This window comes from Leptodactylus fuscus, chromosome 6 (genome assembly GCF_031893055.1).
Source record: "Leptodactylus fuscus isolate aLepFus1 chromosome 6, aLepFus1.hap2, whole genome shotgun sequence".
NCBI lineage: Eukaryota > Metazoa > Chordata > Amphibia > Anura > Leptodactylidae > Leptodactylus > Leptodactylus fuscus.
This window is the reverse complement of record NC_134270.1, coordinates 52997109-53014066: the sequence shown is the minus strand read 5'-3', so window position 1 is coordinate 53014066 and position 16958 is coordinate 52997109. Positions and strand designations below refer to the sequence as shown.

At 43.3% G+C, this 16958-nt stretch overlaps 1 protein-coding gene across 1 annotated transcript; it reads left to right on the top strand.

Annotated features, from left to right (window-relative positions):
* The first annotated feature begins 558 nt into the window (after positions 1–558).
* On the top strand, positions 559–16395 carry ZBTB48 (zinc finger and BTB domain containing 48). Its single transcript, XM_075279974.1, has 11 exons — positions 559–645; positions 2296–2997; positions 5429–5706; positions 7615–7726; positions 8411–8503; positions 9742–9828; positions 10459–10613; positions 12501–12637; positions 13451–13615; positions 15323–15411; positions 15833–16395. Exons 2-11 carry the CDS (start codon positions 2299–2301, stop codon positions 16130–16132), a joined length of 2115 nt encoding a protein of 704 aa, XP_075136075.1. The 5' UTR covers positions 559–645; positions 2296–2298; the 3' UTR covers positions 16133–16395.
* Positions 16396–16958: the final 563 nt, after the last annotated feature.

Here is a 16958-nt window from a genome sequence, read left to right as displayed (position 1 = left end):
GTGTCAGAATATGGTGACCCAAAGTTTTGGACTTTTGTTGAGTTAAAACAACAAAACCTATATAAATTTGGCATCGCTATAACCGTAATGACTCACAGAATATAAGTAATGTGTCATTTTAGTTACACCGTGAACGCCATAAAAGTTAACCCCATAAGAAAATGGCGTAAATCCATTTTTTCATTCTAAATCCCTCCCATTCTGAATTTTTTTGCAGCTAGTACATTGTACAGAAAATTAAATGGTAATGGTATGAAGTACAAAATGTCCTGCAAAAAGTAAGCCCCATAAGGCTCTGGGAATGGAAAAATTAAAATGTTACGGCTTTTGGAAACAAACCAAAATCTGAAAAATGACTGTGGTGGAAAAGGGTTAATTAATACATGTGTGTGCTCTCCCTCCTATGAACCCTCATCGTGACATTTTAAAAAAATTTAATAACTTTAGCAAAGTGATTCTTCTCACGTGGACTGCACCTCCAATATGGCGGACTTAAGCTGCCATTACTACGGTTTACGGTGCCACACCTAAGATGGCGCTAAGCCGAGATCCCGTGTGGGGAGATCTCGCGGTAGTTGGCGGCCGGAAGCAGCTGTGCTGCTGCTGCTTGGTGTTCAGGCTGAAGCTGTGGGGACGTGAGAACAGGTAACGCCTCGTCCTGTACATGCTCTATGCGATCTGCGAGGGAATCCCACGTTACCGGCACTCTGGGGAACTACATGTCCCAGCATGGGGAAGATGTTTCATTATCACTGCCATAGCTTATAGTATATACTCGGAATATACTGCACTACACTGTGATAGTAATACGTGCATCTGTATCTGCATACGTTGTATCTGCTACTAGTATACCTAGTTATTTCATATGTACTGGTGAGATAACGTGTGTTTGTATACATGTAACATACATGTCTGTCAGGTATATATGTATACATGACAGGGATATATGGTGGATGCATCGCCAAAGGCCCCCTTGGCCTGCTGAGAGTCATGTTGGCAAATGCCTAGCCCAGTATATATTTCTGAGGTATGAAAAAGTGCAGTAGGCTATGATGGTGGACACTACAAAACCTATATGGACATTACAACGTGAACATAGCCCACTGTATGGGTACCGGTATACATTGCAGTATGTCGTATCCTTCTATGAGACGTATACATCAGTAACCTATCAATGTATACCTGTAACACAAATATACTGATAATGTACTACATATGTTCTGCTGAGATATATATATATATATATATATATATATATCATACAGCTGCATGTGTCATGCACATTACGTAACCAGAATAAGTCATTTTATATAATTATACAGTAACACAAGCACATATACATATACATTACTAATATACATAGTTGTACTGGTTATCTACAACCTGATGTAAAACACGCTTATAGTGCATACATATAATGTACATGCTGCTATTATACGTATTTACACTGTTATAGTGTGTTCACATGATAGTGCATATGTAATATTGAGTTCCTATATTCATGGACTCTTCTCAGTCCTCGGTACCAAACCAGTGGGGGTTGAATTCTCAGCACCCTCTGCAGTAAATTATCTGAAGGGGCTGCGGCCTTTTCATTTGTTTATATGGGTCCGTACACCTGCCTGTCGTCCACTCCGTAGCATCCGTGCAGGATATGGCATCTTAGTCGATGGTGCGTGCAGGTAAATGGGCTCATGTAAATAATATGGAGGCTGCACAGTGACGCTGGGTTCACATCAGCATTCGGGTTTCCGTTATGAGGGTTCCATCTTCTGCATGCAGAAGACGGAAACCTGTCAGACCGAGTCCAGCCGTGAGCGCCCGTGAGCGTTTTGTGCTCTGTGGCGAAACCGTCTTTTTTTAAAAAAAAAAAAACTGTTTCGCTGCGGAGCGCACAAAATGCTCACCAGTGCTCACGGCCACACACTTTTCAAACCCACTCAAAGGTATTACAGCAGCCGTAATGCAGACCCCAGCCTTAGGTAATCTGTAGATATCCCGGTAATGTATCCTGAAGACACTTTCCTTGTTTGCAGTACATTTTCTCTTTCTGTGCCCGCCAAGCAGGAAGTTTCTTGTTGGCATGTTCTAAGACACTCAGATGGTTTTCTTTCCCCTTGCCCAGTTTCATTGAAACATTGAGTAAAATAAAACTGCAGCCGCATCTCCCTCCTCTCCCTTGCTTTCCTTATTATTTAGAGGTTTATACATTGAACATAGAAGGGTCATACATTTCTGAAATCACTAGTATACAGTGAAACCCTTCTTACAATGTAATTTGTTTCTCTCCTGCAGACCATGGACAATGTGTTCATCCAGCACAGCGTCAAAGTCCTCCAGGCTCTCAACAAGCAAAGGGAAGATGGACAATACTGTGACGCCACCCTTGTCGTAGGCAATCTCCAGTTCAAAGCCCACTGGAGCATTCTGGCTTGTAGCAGTCACTTCTTTCAGGGCCTCTATGGTGACGGGGGCTCCCCCAGCATCATCCTTCATGAACGGTTCTCAGAGGTCATCGGTCTTCTCTTGGACTTCTTGTACACTGGAGAACTAGTTCTTTCACAGCATAATGTAGAGAAAGTTCTCTCAGCGTCAAAGGAACTCGCCATTTTTGAAGCGGTCGATGTCTGTGAGAGATTTCAGCCAAAATGTTTCCAAAGTGATGAATATTTTCAAGGGTCTGGTGCAATGGAGACCTTAAATGGACATCTGAAGGAGGCGGAGGAGTCTGATGGGGAGGAGGCTTTAAAGGGCATTACGGAGCTCAGCAATGTCCTGGCTGATACTGAAGTCCCCTCTGAACAAAGTAATGGCCAAGACAGCGGTCTGTCCCTACTGCAGGAGACAGTGGAGACCTCCCCACCATCCCCTTTTCAAGAAACCATCTTAAAGAATCCAGATATTTGCACGGACACCATGGAAAGCAGAGAGTTCAAGCGGCAAAAAAGAGGACAGAAGAGCGAGCACTGTGTCAGTGCCGAAGGAGGCTGCATGACGGTAATATGGTTTGTCCTCTCCACCCATACAGAGGTTTAGGTCTTCAATGGAATCCCTAAGTAGAGGCATTCTCAAGTCTTATGTACGACTCCCAAAAATGCACAGCAGACTAAAGTGTGTTAGATTTATTCTGATTATCACAATTTTTCCAGTTTCTGCTGACATTGAATGGGAACATTTTATTCAGAGCGCAAACGTGAATAGATCTTAACAGAGGTTTGTTACAATGTATCAGCCTAGGCCTGGGGTCAGCAACCTTCATCATTCCTTCTGTTGTAAAACTACAACTCCCAACATGCTCTATTCCCTTCATTGGGAGTTCCAAGAACATCAGCCCAAGTTTGCTTGTTGGAAGTTACAGTTTCACAGCAGCTGGCATGTGGCACTTTACTGACTTCTGGTTTAGGCAATCCTGTCTTAGCTGGACTCCTAAGATACTTTACCAGCACTGACAAAGTGTAGGAACTTCTTCTTTTTATAGGGCTCACAATGTACATTTTTCCCTATCAGTATAGGGAGGAAATCCATGCAAACACAGGGAGAACATATAAATTCCTTGCAGATGTTATCTCTGGCAGGATTCGAACCCAGGACTCCAGCACTGCAAGGCTACAGTGCTAACCACTGAGCCACCGTGTTGCCCCTAGGAACTTCTCATCACAGCACAGTTTCACCTCAAGCAATAGTTTTCTACAATGTATCAGTTCTGGTAAAATACAGTCTATCAGATTGAAGTCCAGGATGTTTCTTAGAGGACTTCTTCTTAGGACAGGGGTTCTCCAAAACTTGGGTAGGCTAAGTCCATGGCAGAGGTTCAAGGATTTTTCCCACCACCCTCACTGAAGTTTAGAATAATATTTGTCACATGGACAAGCTTTCATCTATACCATTAAAGGGATTCTATAATTTAGAAAAGTCATTTTGGGGTATATATATGCTTGAATAGCCTATAAAAAGGCTATTCAGGTGCTGCCTCCAGTTCTGCTAGACCCCCCAGTTTTTAGCAAAAACTGGTAAATAGTATATGTAAATGAGGCTCCCGGAGCACCTTGGGCGTTCCCCAGGGCTTCTGAGCATCTCCCACGTCATACTTTATCAAACGCCCCTCCATAGCTTGTGCTCCGTTATGCCCTCCTCCTCCAGACGTCCTGTACCTCCCATATCTTAAGCATTCTCGCTCTGGGCGGTTGAAATCTTGTACATGCGCAGTAATGCTCCGTTGTGAGCATTACTGCGCATATCTGAGTGCCATTTTGTTGTAGAGAACTGCACGAGCGTACTGAGAACTACACGAGCGTGCTGCGCATGTAGATTACAGTCTTGCAGTTCTCTACAACAAAATGGCGCTTGGACTTGCGCAGTAATGCTCACAACGTAGCGTTACTGTGCATGCACGGGATTTCAACCGCCTGGAGCAAGAATGCTGAAGATATGGGTGGTACAGGACGTCTGGAGGAGGAGGGCATAACAGAGCACAAGCTATGAAGGGGCGTTTGATAAGGTATGACGTGGGGGATGCTCGGAGGCCCGGGGGAATGCACCAGGGGCACAATTTCCATATAATATTTACCCGTTTTTACTGAAAACTGGGGGGTCTTTGGCAGAACTGGAGGCAGCACCTTAATAGCCTTTTTATGGGCTATTCAGGCATATGTTTACCTCAAAATGACTTTTCTAAATGATAGAACCCCTTTAAGGGCATAGCATTATTGAGCCTGTATATTAATCCATAAGTTGCACCCCCCTCTATAAATGGTGCCTGCTTCCCTTTGACCTGTTCATGCCCTAGAAGGTAGTAAGGCCTGCCACATTTTAAGCAAGGGTGGCAAACTGATTCTAGTCGGCAACAAATCCTGGCCAGATTGTAAAAATCTTTACCCATTTGTACTCCAAGATTCCTTGTGAATAGGGATCCTGTGGAGTGGAAACATATTTTTAATGGTATCCTCTGTGGTACAGCCTTATTGGGTATGTACCTGCTCCAAAACTATTTCCCGCGGAATTCATGGCTGAAAGCTATTGGCTATTAGCTTTGGGTTTGTTACGGCATTTAGCCTTATACAGCGTGATACCACACCAAGATCGAGCGCATAAGGCAAAAACAACGTCCATAACTTCCTCCCATTGAAGATAACGGGAAGCAGATTAGGGATGTTTTTGAACAGGGGTTTGAGGCAGAAAACAGCCTCAAAATTCTCTCCAAATGCTTCTGTGTGAACATACTTGAAGTCAATGGGAGGCTTTTTTTCTTTCAGCGCTGAAATTCCACACCAAATTCCTCATCATTTTCCTCCGTGTGAATGGTTCCCTTAGATGGTTGCATAGACATTGTAACAAACTCTCAGCTATGACCGTGCTTAGGAACTGAAACAGAAAGTAAATTCTCAGAACCAGAAAACCCCTTGGTACAAATGTGTTGCTTCTGTTGTAGTGGGATTTGGAGGTGGATCAGATCCATGACGTCATAACAGAAGAGACAGATTACATTGAGAATGATCTAGATGAAGACTATGTCCTAGAGAAGAAGGCCCCAAACCCCAAGAGAAGGAACTGTGTGCCCAAGAAGGTCGTCCCTTTAGAATCCTCTGATCATGACCCTGCACTTGATGGGGGAGAACTGAAGAGCAAGAAAAATGCCAATGCTCCTGTGGAATGTCCCATATGTCACAAGAAATTTCTCAGCAAATATTATCTAAAGGTCCATAACAGGTAAAGCAAAAATATCAGGGTCAGGAGCAGTATGATATGTGCATAGGGTCACGATGCAGACAGTGAACTACCTCATGGGATGTACTATATCAGAATCAGCCCATGATTTATGGCAGGTCAATTGGGAACTAGCACAAAGTAGGGAACAAGTAGACAAAAGTAAGGGTGCATTCACACTTCGGATACGCTGACTGATTCTGAATGTTAAAACACGTTCAGAATCAGCGCGTATAAAGCAGATCCCATTCATTTCAATGGGAGCCGGCATACGAGCCAAAAATGAATGGGCTGCTTTTTTTCTCTACGAGCGCTCCCATTGAAGTGAATGGGAAGTGTTTAGAAGCGCTCGCATGTACGGCTCAGAATGAGCCGAGCGCTTACGCCATGTGAAGGGGCCCATAGAGAAAAAAGCAGCCCGTTCATTTTTGGCTCGTATGCCGGCTTCCCATTGAAATGAATGGGATCTGCTTTATACGCGCTGATTCTGAACGTGTTTTAACGTTCAGAATCAGTCAGCGTATCCGAAGTGTGAATGCACCCTTACACATGATGGCAGGATCAGACTACGCAGGGTTTGTTTGTAGTCAGTAACCGTGGAGACATTGTTCTTAATACGGTAGTAGTTGTAGGCACAAAACAGCAGGAGGTTTTTCAAGATTTTTCTCTTTTAGATGTGTTGGAAAAATAAGAAAAGTTGCAGAAGTGTTTATACCTTTTAACTTGGTTGTTTCATCTTATTTATCTAACCATCTGAATGGTGAAGAGGTTGCGCTGCCACTTCATTCATCTCTAAGACTGCTGGAGGTAGCCGCTGCTGTACTCATTGTATCTGCTTCAGCCCCATAGAGATGAATGTATCGGCATTCACCACATACGAGAGATCCCCCTTCTTGTGATTGGTTGGACCTCCAGTGATCAGAAACGTATCACTTATCCTATATGTAGGTGATAGATTGTAATCCTAGTACAACCTCTTTAGATTAAAATAAATGCCAAATTTCGCAGAAATATGTGTTTCTGTGTTTTTCTCCTTTAGTAGTGTCACTTTGAGGGACAGGATATTGCCCACTTCGTTCACTTTACACCCTGGAAAGTGGGAAGTATCTATGTTGGATAGCAGAGTCTTAATAATATAATAATAATACATTTTATTTATATAGCACCAACATATTCCACAGCGCAGTACAATTTGTAGGGTTCAAATACAGACAAAAAGATACATTACAGGGAAATAGTCACTCCACACAATGGGACTGAGGGCCCTGCTCGGAGGAGCTTACAATCTATGAGGTAGAGGGGGTGACACAAGAGGTGACAGGGGCGGCATTGCTTATACAGAGGTCAGACAATATTGTAATAGAGGTTACTGTCATTATACAAACATAAAACTGTATGAGCCGTCACCAGTCGTGTCCTTTAACATGTGGATGGTGCTCGGATCTATAAAGTTAGCCATCATATCAAGTGGGGTTATGTGGGAACAGAGAAGGGTTAATTTTAGGTATTCTAATTGCGGTACGGAAGGATTTACATTAGGAATTTTAATAGGTCTGTCTGAAAAGATGTGTCTTTAGTTTGCGCTTGAAGCTGGGAGTTGTCCGGGATAGAGCATTTCAGAGAACTGATGCAATTCGGGAGAAGTCTTAAAAAAACATAACATTTTATCTGTGATTGGAAAAGCTGGGTGACAACCATCATGACCAACATTCCTGTGTACCCAGGGATTATCACCCAACTGGAGCTTGAACAGAAAATCTTTGTATTTATGCTGCTGTCTGGGATTGCGGGATGTGCTGCTGCATAGGTAGGGAGATTTGCCTTTCAGGTGTCTGGAAAGGTTGGTTCACTGAAGCCATCTGAGTTGTGATTGCTGCCATATTTCCTTCATTTCTCTCTCTATTCCCACAGAAAGCACACGGGAGAGAAGCCATTTGAATGTCAAAAGTGCGGCAAATGTTACTTTAGGAAAGAGAACTTGGTGGAGCACCAGGCCCGGAATTGTATGAGCCGCTCGGAGCAGGTGAGTGAAGGAGGGAAGTTCTTGTTCAATAGAGGTGACATAATGGTGATCATTAACCCCTTCCTGCACCTGTGTTTGCAACTGGTTAATTACTACAAAATTGCTGACCGCTCACCTGCTGCAGTGGCACACACAAAATAAAATGTCATCCATTTGCTGTAACTAAGATATCAAATATTGCAATAGTAGCTGTGGAGCGTTCCTGCAAATGTAGAAAGCTGCAGGGACCTGTAGAGCAATGTACAGGTGAGTCTGTTTTCGGTCAGTTTTTGCCAGAGCAATGTGCAGAGGAGCACGCTGCAGGATATCCCAGTGGTAAGTTCTGCACCATGTACGTCCCGTGTGACTCCGGCCTTATGGGGGTTTTCAGAGTTGAGCACAAAATCACCCAAAGGGCGAAAAGTGATATAATAGTCAAATTGCCACTCTAGTCTTACTGCAGCAGTGACCTAGACATGGGACATCCACCTATCACTGCGAGTACTACTGTGGCCACTTATAGACTGCAGCAGGCATATGGGGTACATTGTTTTGTTATTTTATCATTTTGCCCTCATTGTGTAATTGTACATACAATATGCAGTGTTGCCTCCAGATTTACAGGTTTTACATTCTCATTGTGTTCATTCCTGTGTGGATAAATTGGGGCAGTTTCTGAATATCTGATGTCTGGTGTTTTTCCAGGTTTTCAACTGTCCTTCTTGCAATGAGGTTTTCAAGAGAAAGATGGAATTGAGGTTACATATAGTGTCACATACAGGTGTAATGCCGTATAAGGTAGGTGGACAGATCCCTCCCTTTAATAAACTACTGTGCTGTAATGTTATGATGGAGGAGAATTCTTTACATTTAGAAAAGACTAGTGGACGATTATTTATTTCTCACTCCCTCATATCACATAAAATATAACTCTTATTCTATGGATCATAAAGTGAAATTGTTAAGTTTTTGCACCTTATAAGAAGTTATGACTGCGTACTGCCACTGCTACATCCCACTGCTACGTTAAAGGGGTTTTCCTGGATTTTTTTTTAAATGGATGATCAGTGGAGGGTCTGACACCCTCAGCTGTTCAAGACTACTACCAGGCCCAGTAGTATAGTGTATGGAGATGGAAGTAGAGGACTTTGTACATTGTTTAGTGGTCCTTGAAGTTTTACTAAAGCTCAGGTCGCATAGCCACTTTAAAGGGTATGGAGTTATCTGCCTGTAATGTCACACCCACCGTAGGTAGACAGAAAAAAAAATCCTAGAAAACCCAAGCCTACCTAAGGAAACCCACGGACCCCATAGACTATTATGGGGTCTGTGTGGATTCCGCACGAAAAATGCGGAGAGAAAATTGCAGCTTGCGGGACTTTTCTCTCCACATATTTCATGCGGATAGGGGAACAGAATGACCTGAATGCAGATTTGAGCCGAGCCTAGTAGTATGCAATGAAAATATGCTGAAATACATTCCCAGGACAGACTGGTTTGCTTGTATTTGGCATAGGATAATAGATGGTATTGATTCCTGTACTGGTCACAGTTGACATATTACATATATGATGTTCGTTAAGTACTGCTATTCCACCAGCAGAGGTCACTACTGTTATTGTAAGTAATGACGTTTGCCTCAGTACAATTTCACTCAGCAGGTCTATTAGTCAAACCAGGCTTGGAGCAAAGAGAAAATATAATGGAAGGAGTTGCATCTCTTCTCTGTTTTGAACCCACCTTTAATTTTGCCTTTTATAGATGCTGATGCAAAATACTGATGTGTTGGAGAAATCTTCATTTATTTATTTTTTTTATTTGAAACTAAAACTTTAGAATTTTAAATTCTGTATTTTTTTGTGAAGGTGTTACCTTTTCTCCCCAGCAGAGGGCACAAGCACATCTTTAACAAGGTTGAACTGTGACCAATTATAGGGGGAGTCACTTTGGGGATGGATTTCAAATGCATTTCAAACTCAACGTATGACTAGGTCATCGCCCATTAACCCCTTGTATCACCTCTATGTATTTTTCAGTGCTCTACATGTCCCCAGCAGTTCATGCAGAAGAAGCATCTTCAGAGCCACATGATAAAAATGCACGGGGAACCCAAACCCCATGCTGTGAGTATCACAGTGAAATTCAGACTATCCAGCAGCCACGTGCCTGCTTCAGTGCTGGATTATCTAGTATTCTACACCATCAAAAGTATGTACTAACCTGCTCACTGCTGCCTTCAGGTCCACTTTCACATAAGCACATCTGAATCTTGTATATGGTGTTGAATAGATGGGATTGGATTGATATTGTCTTTTTAGGCAGAAGGCAAGCTAATCCCTATGGCAGAGCTATTGACCCAGGTGTACTCCTTCATAATAATGTTTTTAGACGTGCACAGTATTGTCACTTTAATTCACAGCATCTAAATTCATGCCTGGCTTGCTATATATTAAACACAGTCTTTCCTGGTTTCGAAAATGGCTGCGTGCTTTCTGTGTATGAGACGGGTACACAGTTATCCTCACTCCTAATCGTCTCCTTATATGGCAAAGTAAATGTAGATTTCCAGAATGGAGATTTATATGTTTTACACCCACTGTCCACCAGAGGGCAGCAGTGAGCACAAAAACCTATTCCGAAATGTAAAGACTCCTGTGCATAGAAGTCTGACATTACTCATAGCTACCTACTGCTTGTTTGGAGCCATTACTTGCTGTATTCAGATTAGTTTTCATGACAATATTTTATTGTAGTGTCCAACCTGCGAGAAATGCTTCTTCACACGGACAGAGCTCCGCCTGCATGAAGCCTTTAAACACCGGGGGGAGAAACTTTTTGTGTGTGAAGAGTGTGGTCATCGAGCCTCAAGCAGAAGCGGATTACAGATGCACATCAAAGCTAAACACAAGTCAGCATGTTATATTTGTAGACATCTTCTTATTGTTCCTTGAGGTGATGGGCAAGCTTAAAGGGAGTCTGTCACCAGGAAGCTCCGTATCAAACCAGCCACAGTGCAATATAAGCGAGATTATGCTGAGCACCATCATAACTATATGTAGTCAATAGATGCGCCATTTCCTTCATAAATCTGCAAATGAGTTCCAAGTGCATTGGGTCGGGCTAGAGCCTCAGGTTTTCACCACTGAGTACAGAACCCTTTGAGGCTCTTACACTCCCCCGATGCATTTCAGCCTCATTTACATACTTTGTGAATCTGTCGGACTATCTAACGGTATGATGGTACTCAGTGTAATGTCTCCTACTATACACTGTTACGGGTTTGATAGAAAATTTCCTGTTGATAAATTCCTTTTAAAAGGAATTTTTCAGGATCCTTAGGACAGGTCATCAATTCAAGATAAGCAAAGTTCCGAAATCCAGGCCCCCCACAGATCAACTGTTTGGAGTAGCAGGGGAATTTTTCGAGTGTCATTTCCCCTTCACAGGTCATGTTGATTGCTCACATGGCCTGCGCACAGCTCAGTCCCATTCAAGTGAGTGGCCTGAGCTGGGATATCAAGCAAAGCGGCTATGCAAATGTACGTTGCTGTGCTTGGTAAGTAGTGAAGAGGCCATGTCACTCTCCTGGACACTGCGACCTCTTTAAACAGCTGATCAAAGAAGTCATCAATTGTTAAGACTGGAAAACGCCTTTAAAAGGGCATTTCCATCTCAGAAATGTATAGCCTATCCATGGCAGAAATGTCTGATGTTGGGCTCATCTGAGACGATATCCTGTAAATTTCTGAAATATCCTTGTAACTTTTCATAATGTGTGCTCTAGCAGGCATAGGAGACAAATATGTGGTGCACCTGCAGTATATACAGTATTTCAATGTTTTCTAGGCTGTAGGGTTACACTGTATATTGGGTTGTCACGAATACCCTATCCTAGTGGTTGGCTGTATATTGAGCTGTTCCATTTTACTAGAGTGATGTATGACTGCTTAATATTTTGTCAGTCTGCCCTCTATTACCACTTCTTCTATTGGGTCTCCAGGATCCTCCTTGTTAAAGGGATTCTATCATTAAAACAACATTTTTTCTCGATAACACGTAGGAAGAAACTTAAGGCCATTCTTCTCCTACCTTTAGATGTCTTCTCCACGCCGCCGTTCGGTAGAAATCCCAGTTTTCTTCGGTATGCAAATGAGTTCTCTTGCAGCACTGGGGGCGTCTCCAATGCTGCGATAAAAATCTCCAGCGACGCCTCTATCTTCTTCTGGAACGCCCTCTCCCTGTGTCTTCTTCTGGCGCTGGCTTCAAACTTCTCGGCATGCGCCGTCGGCTCTGCCATCAGGCCTTGGGCAGAGCTGACTGCGCATGCCCGCATGGTTTAAGCGGCCATTTTCTTGTGACCGCTTACACAGTAAGCTGGGGTTGGTTCTGCCCAAGGCCCAATGGCAGAGCCGACTGCACATGTGTAGAAGTTTGACCCCCAGCGCTGGAAGAAGACGAGTGAAGAGGCCGTTCCTGAAGAAGATGGAGTCGGCGCTGGAGAGAGTTCTCTCGCAGCATTGGGGACCACCCCCAGTGCTGCGAGAGAACTCATTTGCATACCAAAGAAAACAGATTTCTACTGAACGGCGGCGTGGAGAAGACATCTAAAGGTAGGAGAAGAATAGCCTTTCTTAAGACTATTCCTACATGTTAGTCAGAAAAATAAAAAATTTAATGATCGGATCCCTTTAAGTAACTTTAATTACCTTATAATAATGCAATAATATTTTATAACAATTTGGTAATTTTGGATTTTTGCTGGACTAATAATGAAAGCCTCTTTTCTCCACCTCAGAAATGAACGCCCTTTTGTTTGTGAATTTTGTCACCATGCCTTCACCCAGAAAACCAACTTGAACATGCACCTGAAGACACACACAGGGGAGAAACCTTTCCAGTGTCATCTCTGTGGCAAGACATTCAGAACACAAGGTAAGAGGAGAGTCGCCACTGCAAGAAGCCTCTGGTAGACAGAAAGCTGTGCATTTAAAGGGGTTGTCTAGTGTTAGGTTCTGTGTACTGCTGAAGGCTGTGCTGGGTTTCAGTGATCACATGATATTGATGTCACATCACTGCTGCAACCCCATCAGCAAATGTAGGGATCAACCAAAACTGGTGCAGGATTCTTAACGTTTGTTTCCTTACTCTCAGACGTGCCCTGCCCTTCCTATGGCCAGTTTTTTTCTGAACCTGGACAACTCCCTTTAAAGTTCTCTTTCTAGGAAAGCTGGGTGGCAACGAACAAGGCCACCTCTGAATGGCATTTATGTACCATTAGTCGTAGATTAGTCGTAGATTTGTGACCTGCACTTTGGGTATTAAATTTGCAGTGGGTTTTACCTGCGACTTTTAGCCTCTGTGGTGCAGTGGGGGCCCGTCAGAGATTCCTGCACAGTTTAGCAGCAATTTTGTCCCTTTTTTGCCGTGGCAGCTTTTAGAAAAACCCGCTGCTGAATTCCCTGTGCCGAGTGTCCCTACCCTTAGTAAGTGTAGTACTGGCCTTAGGGGGGCGGGTAATAGGTTGTACGACTCGTGAAAGGTCTCCTTTTCTCACAAGCAGTACCAATCTACTCAGGCAATTTGGTTGTTTTATAACGTCCTGACAAAAAGCTCAGGTTTGTAGTAGTTTTTGTTTGCCTTCATTTACCTTCTGTTGTAGCGATGTGGACGTAGACATTCTGTGGCTACAGCTAATATTCATCAAATTCATACAATATTTCTTCTTTCTATGTCTTGTCTCTTCAGCCAGTCTACTCAAGCACAACCGGACCCACACAGGGGAGCGACCTTTCAGCTGCGAGTTCTGTGACCAGCGCTTTACAGACAAGACGCCACTCCTGCGACATATTGCGAGTCGCCACCAAGAGGGGAGACCGTACTTCTGTCAAGTGTGTGGCAAGGCCTTCAAAGGTGGACTCTTAATATAGAACTTGTTTAGTGTAACGTTCACTTGATTTCACGTAGCTAAAGGTTTATTTTCCCACCACTAGTATATGTCATCGATTCATGCTCATTGGGGTCCAATGTTTGACTCCCCACCATTCCTGAAAGTGACAGGTTTCCTACACTGCTCTCCCTTCTAACTCTCTTGTGCACATTGTTGCTCCTGGTTACACAGGGAATTGCAACACGGCTCCATTCATTTCAATAGAGATGGCTGTAATTCACTGCACAGCAGATAGGGTGCAGCCATTTGTGGAAAAACAGTTAAGGGGACCCGTTCATTCTCTGTGGATCTAGTGGTTGAACCTCCACCAGTCATAAACCTCTGGGGTATCAGACACATTCCTTGAAAAGGAATGGAAAATATAAAGGAAGCTCTGAGACAATTCTATAAAATCCACTCAAAGTCGGGCCTCAGGCTTCAGGCATATTATAAATGTCCACGCCTCAATGAGACGGAATAGCATAAAATATCTGCTATTATGCAAATACTTATGTTGGGACATTTAAAGGGGCTCTATCAGCAAAATTTTGCTGTATGAGCCCACATATGCGTGAATAGCCATTAAAAAGGCTATTCAGGCACCACTAATCTTATCTTAACACCCCCCGTTTTAAAATAAAATCATAAAAACATATATGCTAATTATACTTATCGTGCACGGCCTGACGTCATCTTCTGGCACGCCTTCCTCTTCTTTCGACGACGCCCTCTGGTCCTGGCTCTTCCCCAGCTTCATTGTCCTCTTTTTCCGGTGGGATTGGTTCAAATCTGGCGCGTGCAGTATCGCTTGCCTCAAGGACGCCAGTGTACTGCCATTGAGAAAAATGTATAACCCGAGGGGGGCTTTTTCAGTACAAAAACTGTGCTGAAGAATTCAGCTTTTGATTTTCTGGCAGTATTTGTGTCATTAATACATTTTGTAATATACTTTATACTTTATTTACGCACTTTCTGACTTTGCCACCTGTTTTTCTATGGGCATTAGAAATTGTCACTGTTGCTGATAGGGGTGCGGGTGTAATACAGAGAAGCTGAGGCTTGGGGGGGGGTCATGTTGAACAGTTATGTCAGGCAGTGTCATATGAACGATGAGATTCTCAGCCAAGAAACACAGTTCTACCTGTATTATTTGCAGACATATCACTGGTTACAAACACAGTCGGGATATATGAGCTGTATATATGTATCTTTCATAGGACACCAGAAGGACATTTCTAGGTTTTATAACCCCCCTCCCCCCTTCCTGCCTCATCTTCTGTATATTACATCTGTACTCTCTCAGAAGCAGAGATGATTTCTTATGCCAATAGAGAAACTGAGTACTACAGAAAGTAGATTTCTGTGCAGGAGGTCATTGAAAGGAACCAAAGCCATTAATTACAAAAAAGTTTATTACAAAATATTTTAATAACACACATTCTAGTGGAAAATAAGTTTGTCTGAAAGTTCAGGTATGCCTTAAAATGACAAGCCCAATATGTTTGACTTTACTTGCAAATTTCTGCAGCCGGTACAGCTCATACTTCTTCACTGTCACCCCAAGTTCTGTATCTTAGCCTCTTGGACGCAGGGCATTGTGGAAAATTGGACATGTTATGTATGAGCCCAATGATTTCTGCCAAAGTCTACTTACATTACATACTTCTCCACTTCTCTCTTTCCCCCTGTAGCAGCGGAGCAGTTACGTGTTCATGTGGCCAGACATCGTGGCGTTCGTAAATTTGAGTGCACAGAGTGTGGTTACAAGTTCACGCGGCAGGTGAGGATATGCGGTAGTGTCACTGAATGTGTTGTAATAACTATAGATTACCTTCAAACCTGGAAAATAACATGGGAATCTATCAGTTGTGTAGCCTCAGGCTTGGGCCTGCAGCTTTAAGGGGTTTACCACAACTTTAATATTGCTGACCTATTTTCAGGATCAGGTCATCAATATCATATCCTTGAGGTCTGACTCCTGGCTAGTAGATGGGACCACCATGTTGGGTTGTGCAGCACTCTCTTCTTTCTCAGTAAGACATCACGTCCATCAGTCATATGTCCATGTTGGATCAGTTTTCTTCAAGTTGTGGTACTGAGCTGCAGTACCAGCCAATGCTCGCTGTACAGTGTTGTGCCTGGTCACTATGGAGAGGGTAGGTCACTGAACACACTTAAAAAAAAGCTTGTTCTTTTTTAAGGCTCACCTTCGGCGACACATGGAAATTCACAACCGAATCGAAAACTACAATCCGCGTCAAAGGAAACTTCGTAATCTTATAATTGATGAGGAAAAAAGCCTTACCCTGGGATTACAGAACCCCCACGAGCTGGACGTCGGCTCGACAGAGATTATAGTGGAGTCTATTACTTCCAGCGCTCTACCAGAGGAAGTGACAGAGCAGAGACTGTGCGCAGATGATGGCTTCCCGGCTGAAGTCATGGAGCAGTCTATCATCATCACCGCCACCGCCATCCCCATTGATGACTGTGAGACATGATCTGTGCCCCTACATGGCCTTGCTGGGTTTTTTTTTTAATTTATTAGGTCAGTCCAGTTTATTGCTAAATAAAATACTATAATGTGGCAAATCTGAATAATGGGTAAGAAATACGGTCTTAACTCTTTCATTATCCCTGGATGTTGTGTTAGTGTCCATTTATACAGAAAGGAATCAAAAATCCCACCAGAAGATCATTTACTGGAGGAGGACCCTCTCTCTTCCCCCCATCTTCTTCACAGTAGTACCCAGTGTCATAGCCATATGGCTGTAGGGTTCAGTAGGGGTACCAGTCACATGCTGATTGCCTATACATTTCCAGATTACTCTGATATACATCTCACATGGATGAGGCTTTGTTAGAATATATTATGTGAACTCTTACCTACACAGGTACATTACAGTCGGCCCCTTTAAGGATAGCTTGTCACCAAGCCCCAGGATCCCAAAGGTTACCTCAATGGGCCCTCTCAATTTAAAAATAAGTGGCTGCTCCATTCAGCTATATGGAACTGCTAAACAGCAGCAGTAGAGTTAGGCTGAGTTTACACAGGGTATTTTGGTCAGGATTTTGAGGCCGTAACCGCCTACAAATCCTGACCAAAAAGACGGCTCTCATTGAAATCAATGGGAGCCGGGCAGTTCTTTTTTCCAGGAGCCGTTTGTTTTCAGCTCCCGGAAAAAAGAAGCGACATGCTCATTCTTCCGGAGGAGTCATCTTGCAACATCCGCCTGAAGACACTCCCAACTAGGCCCATTCATTATTGGGCCTAATCTGGAGTGGAGTGCATTGCACCGGCATCCAGTTGCAGCTCCCTGTATTTTG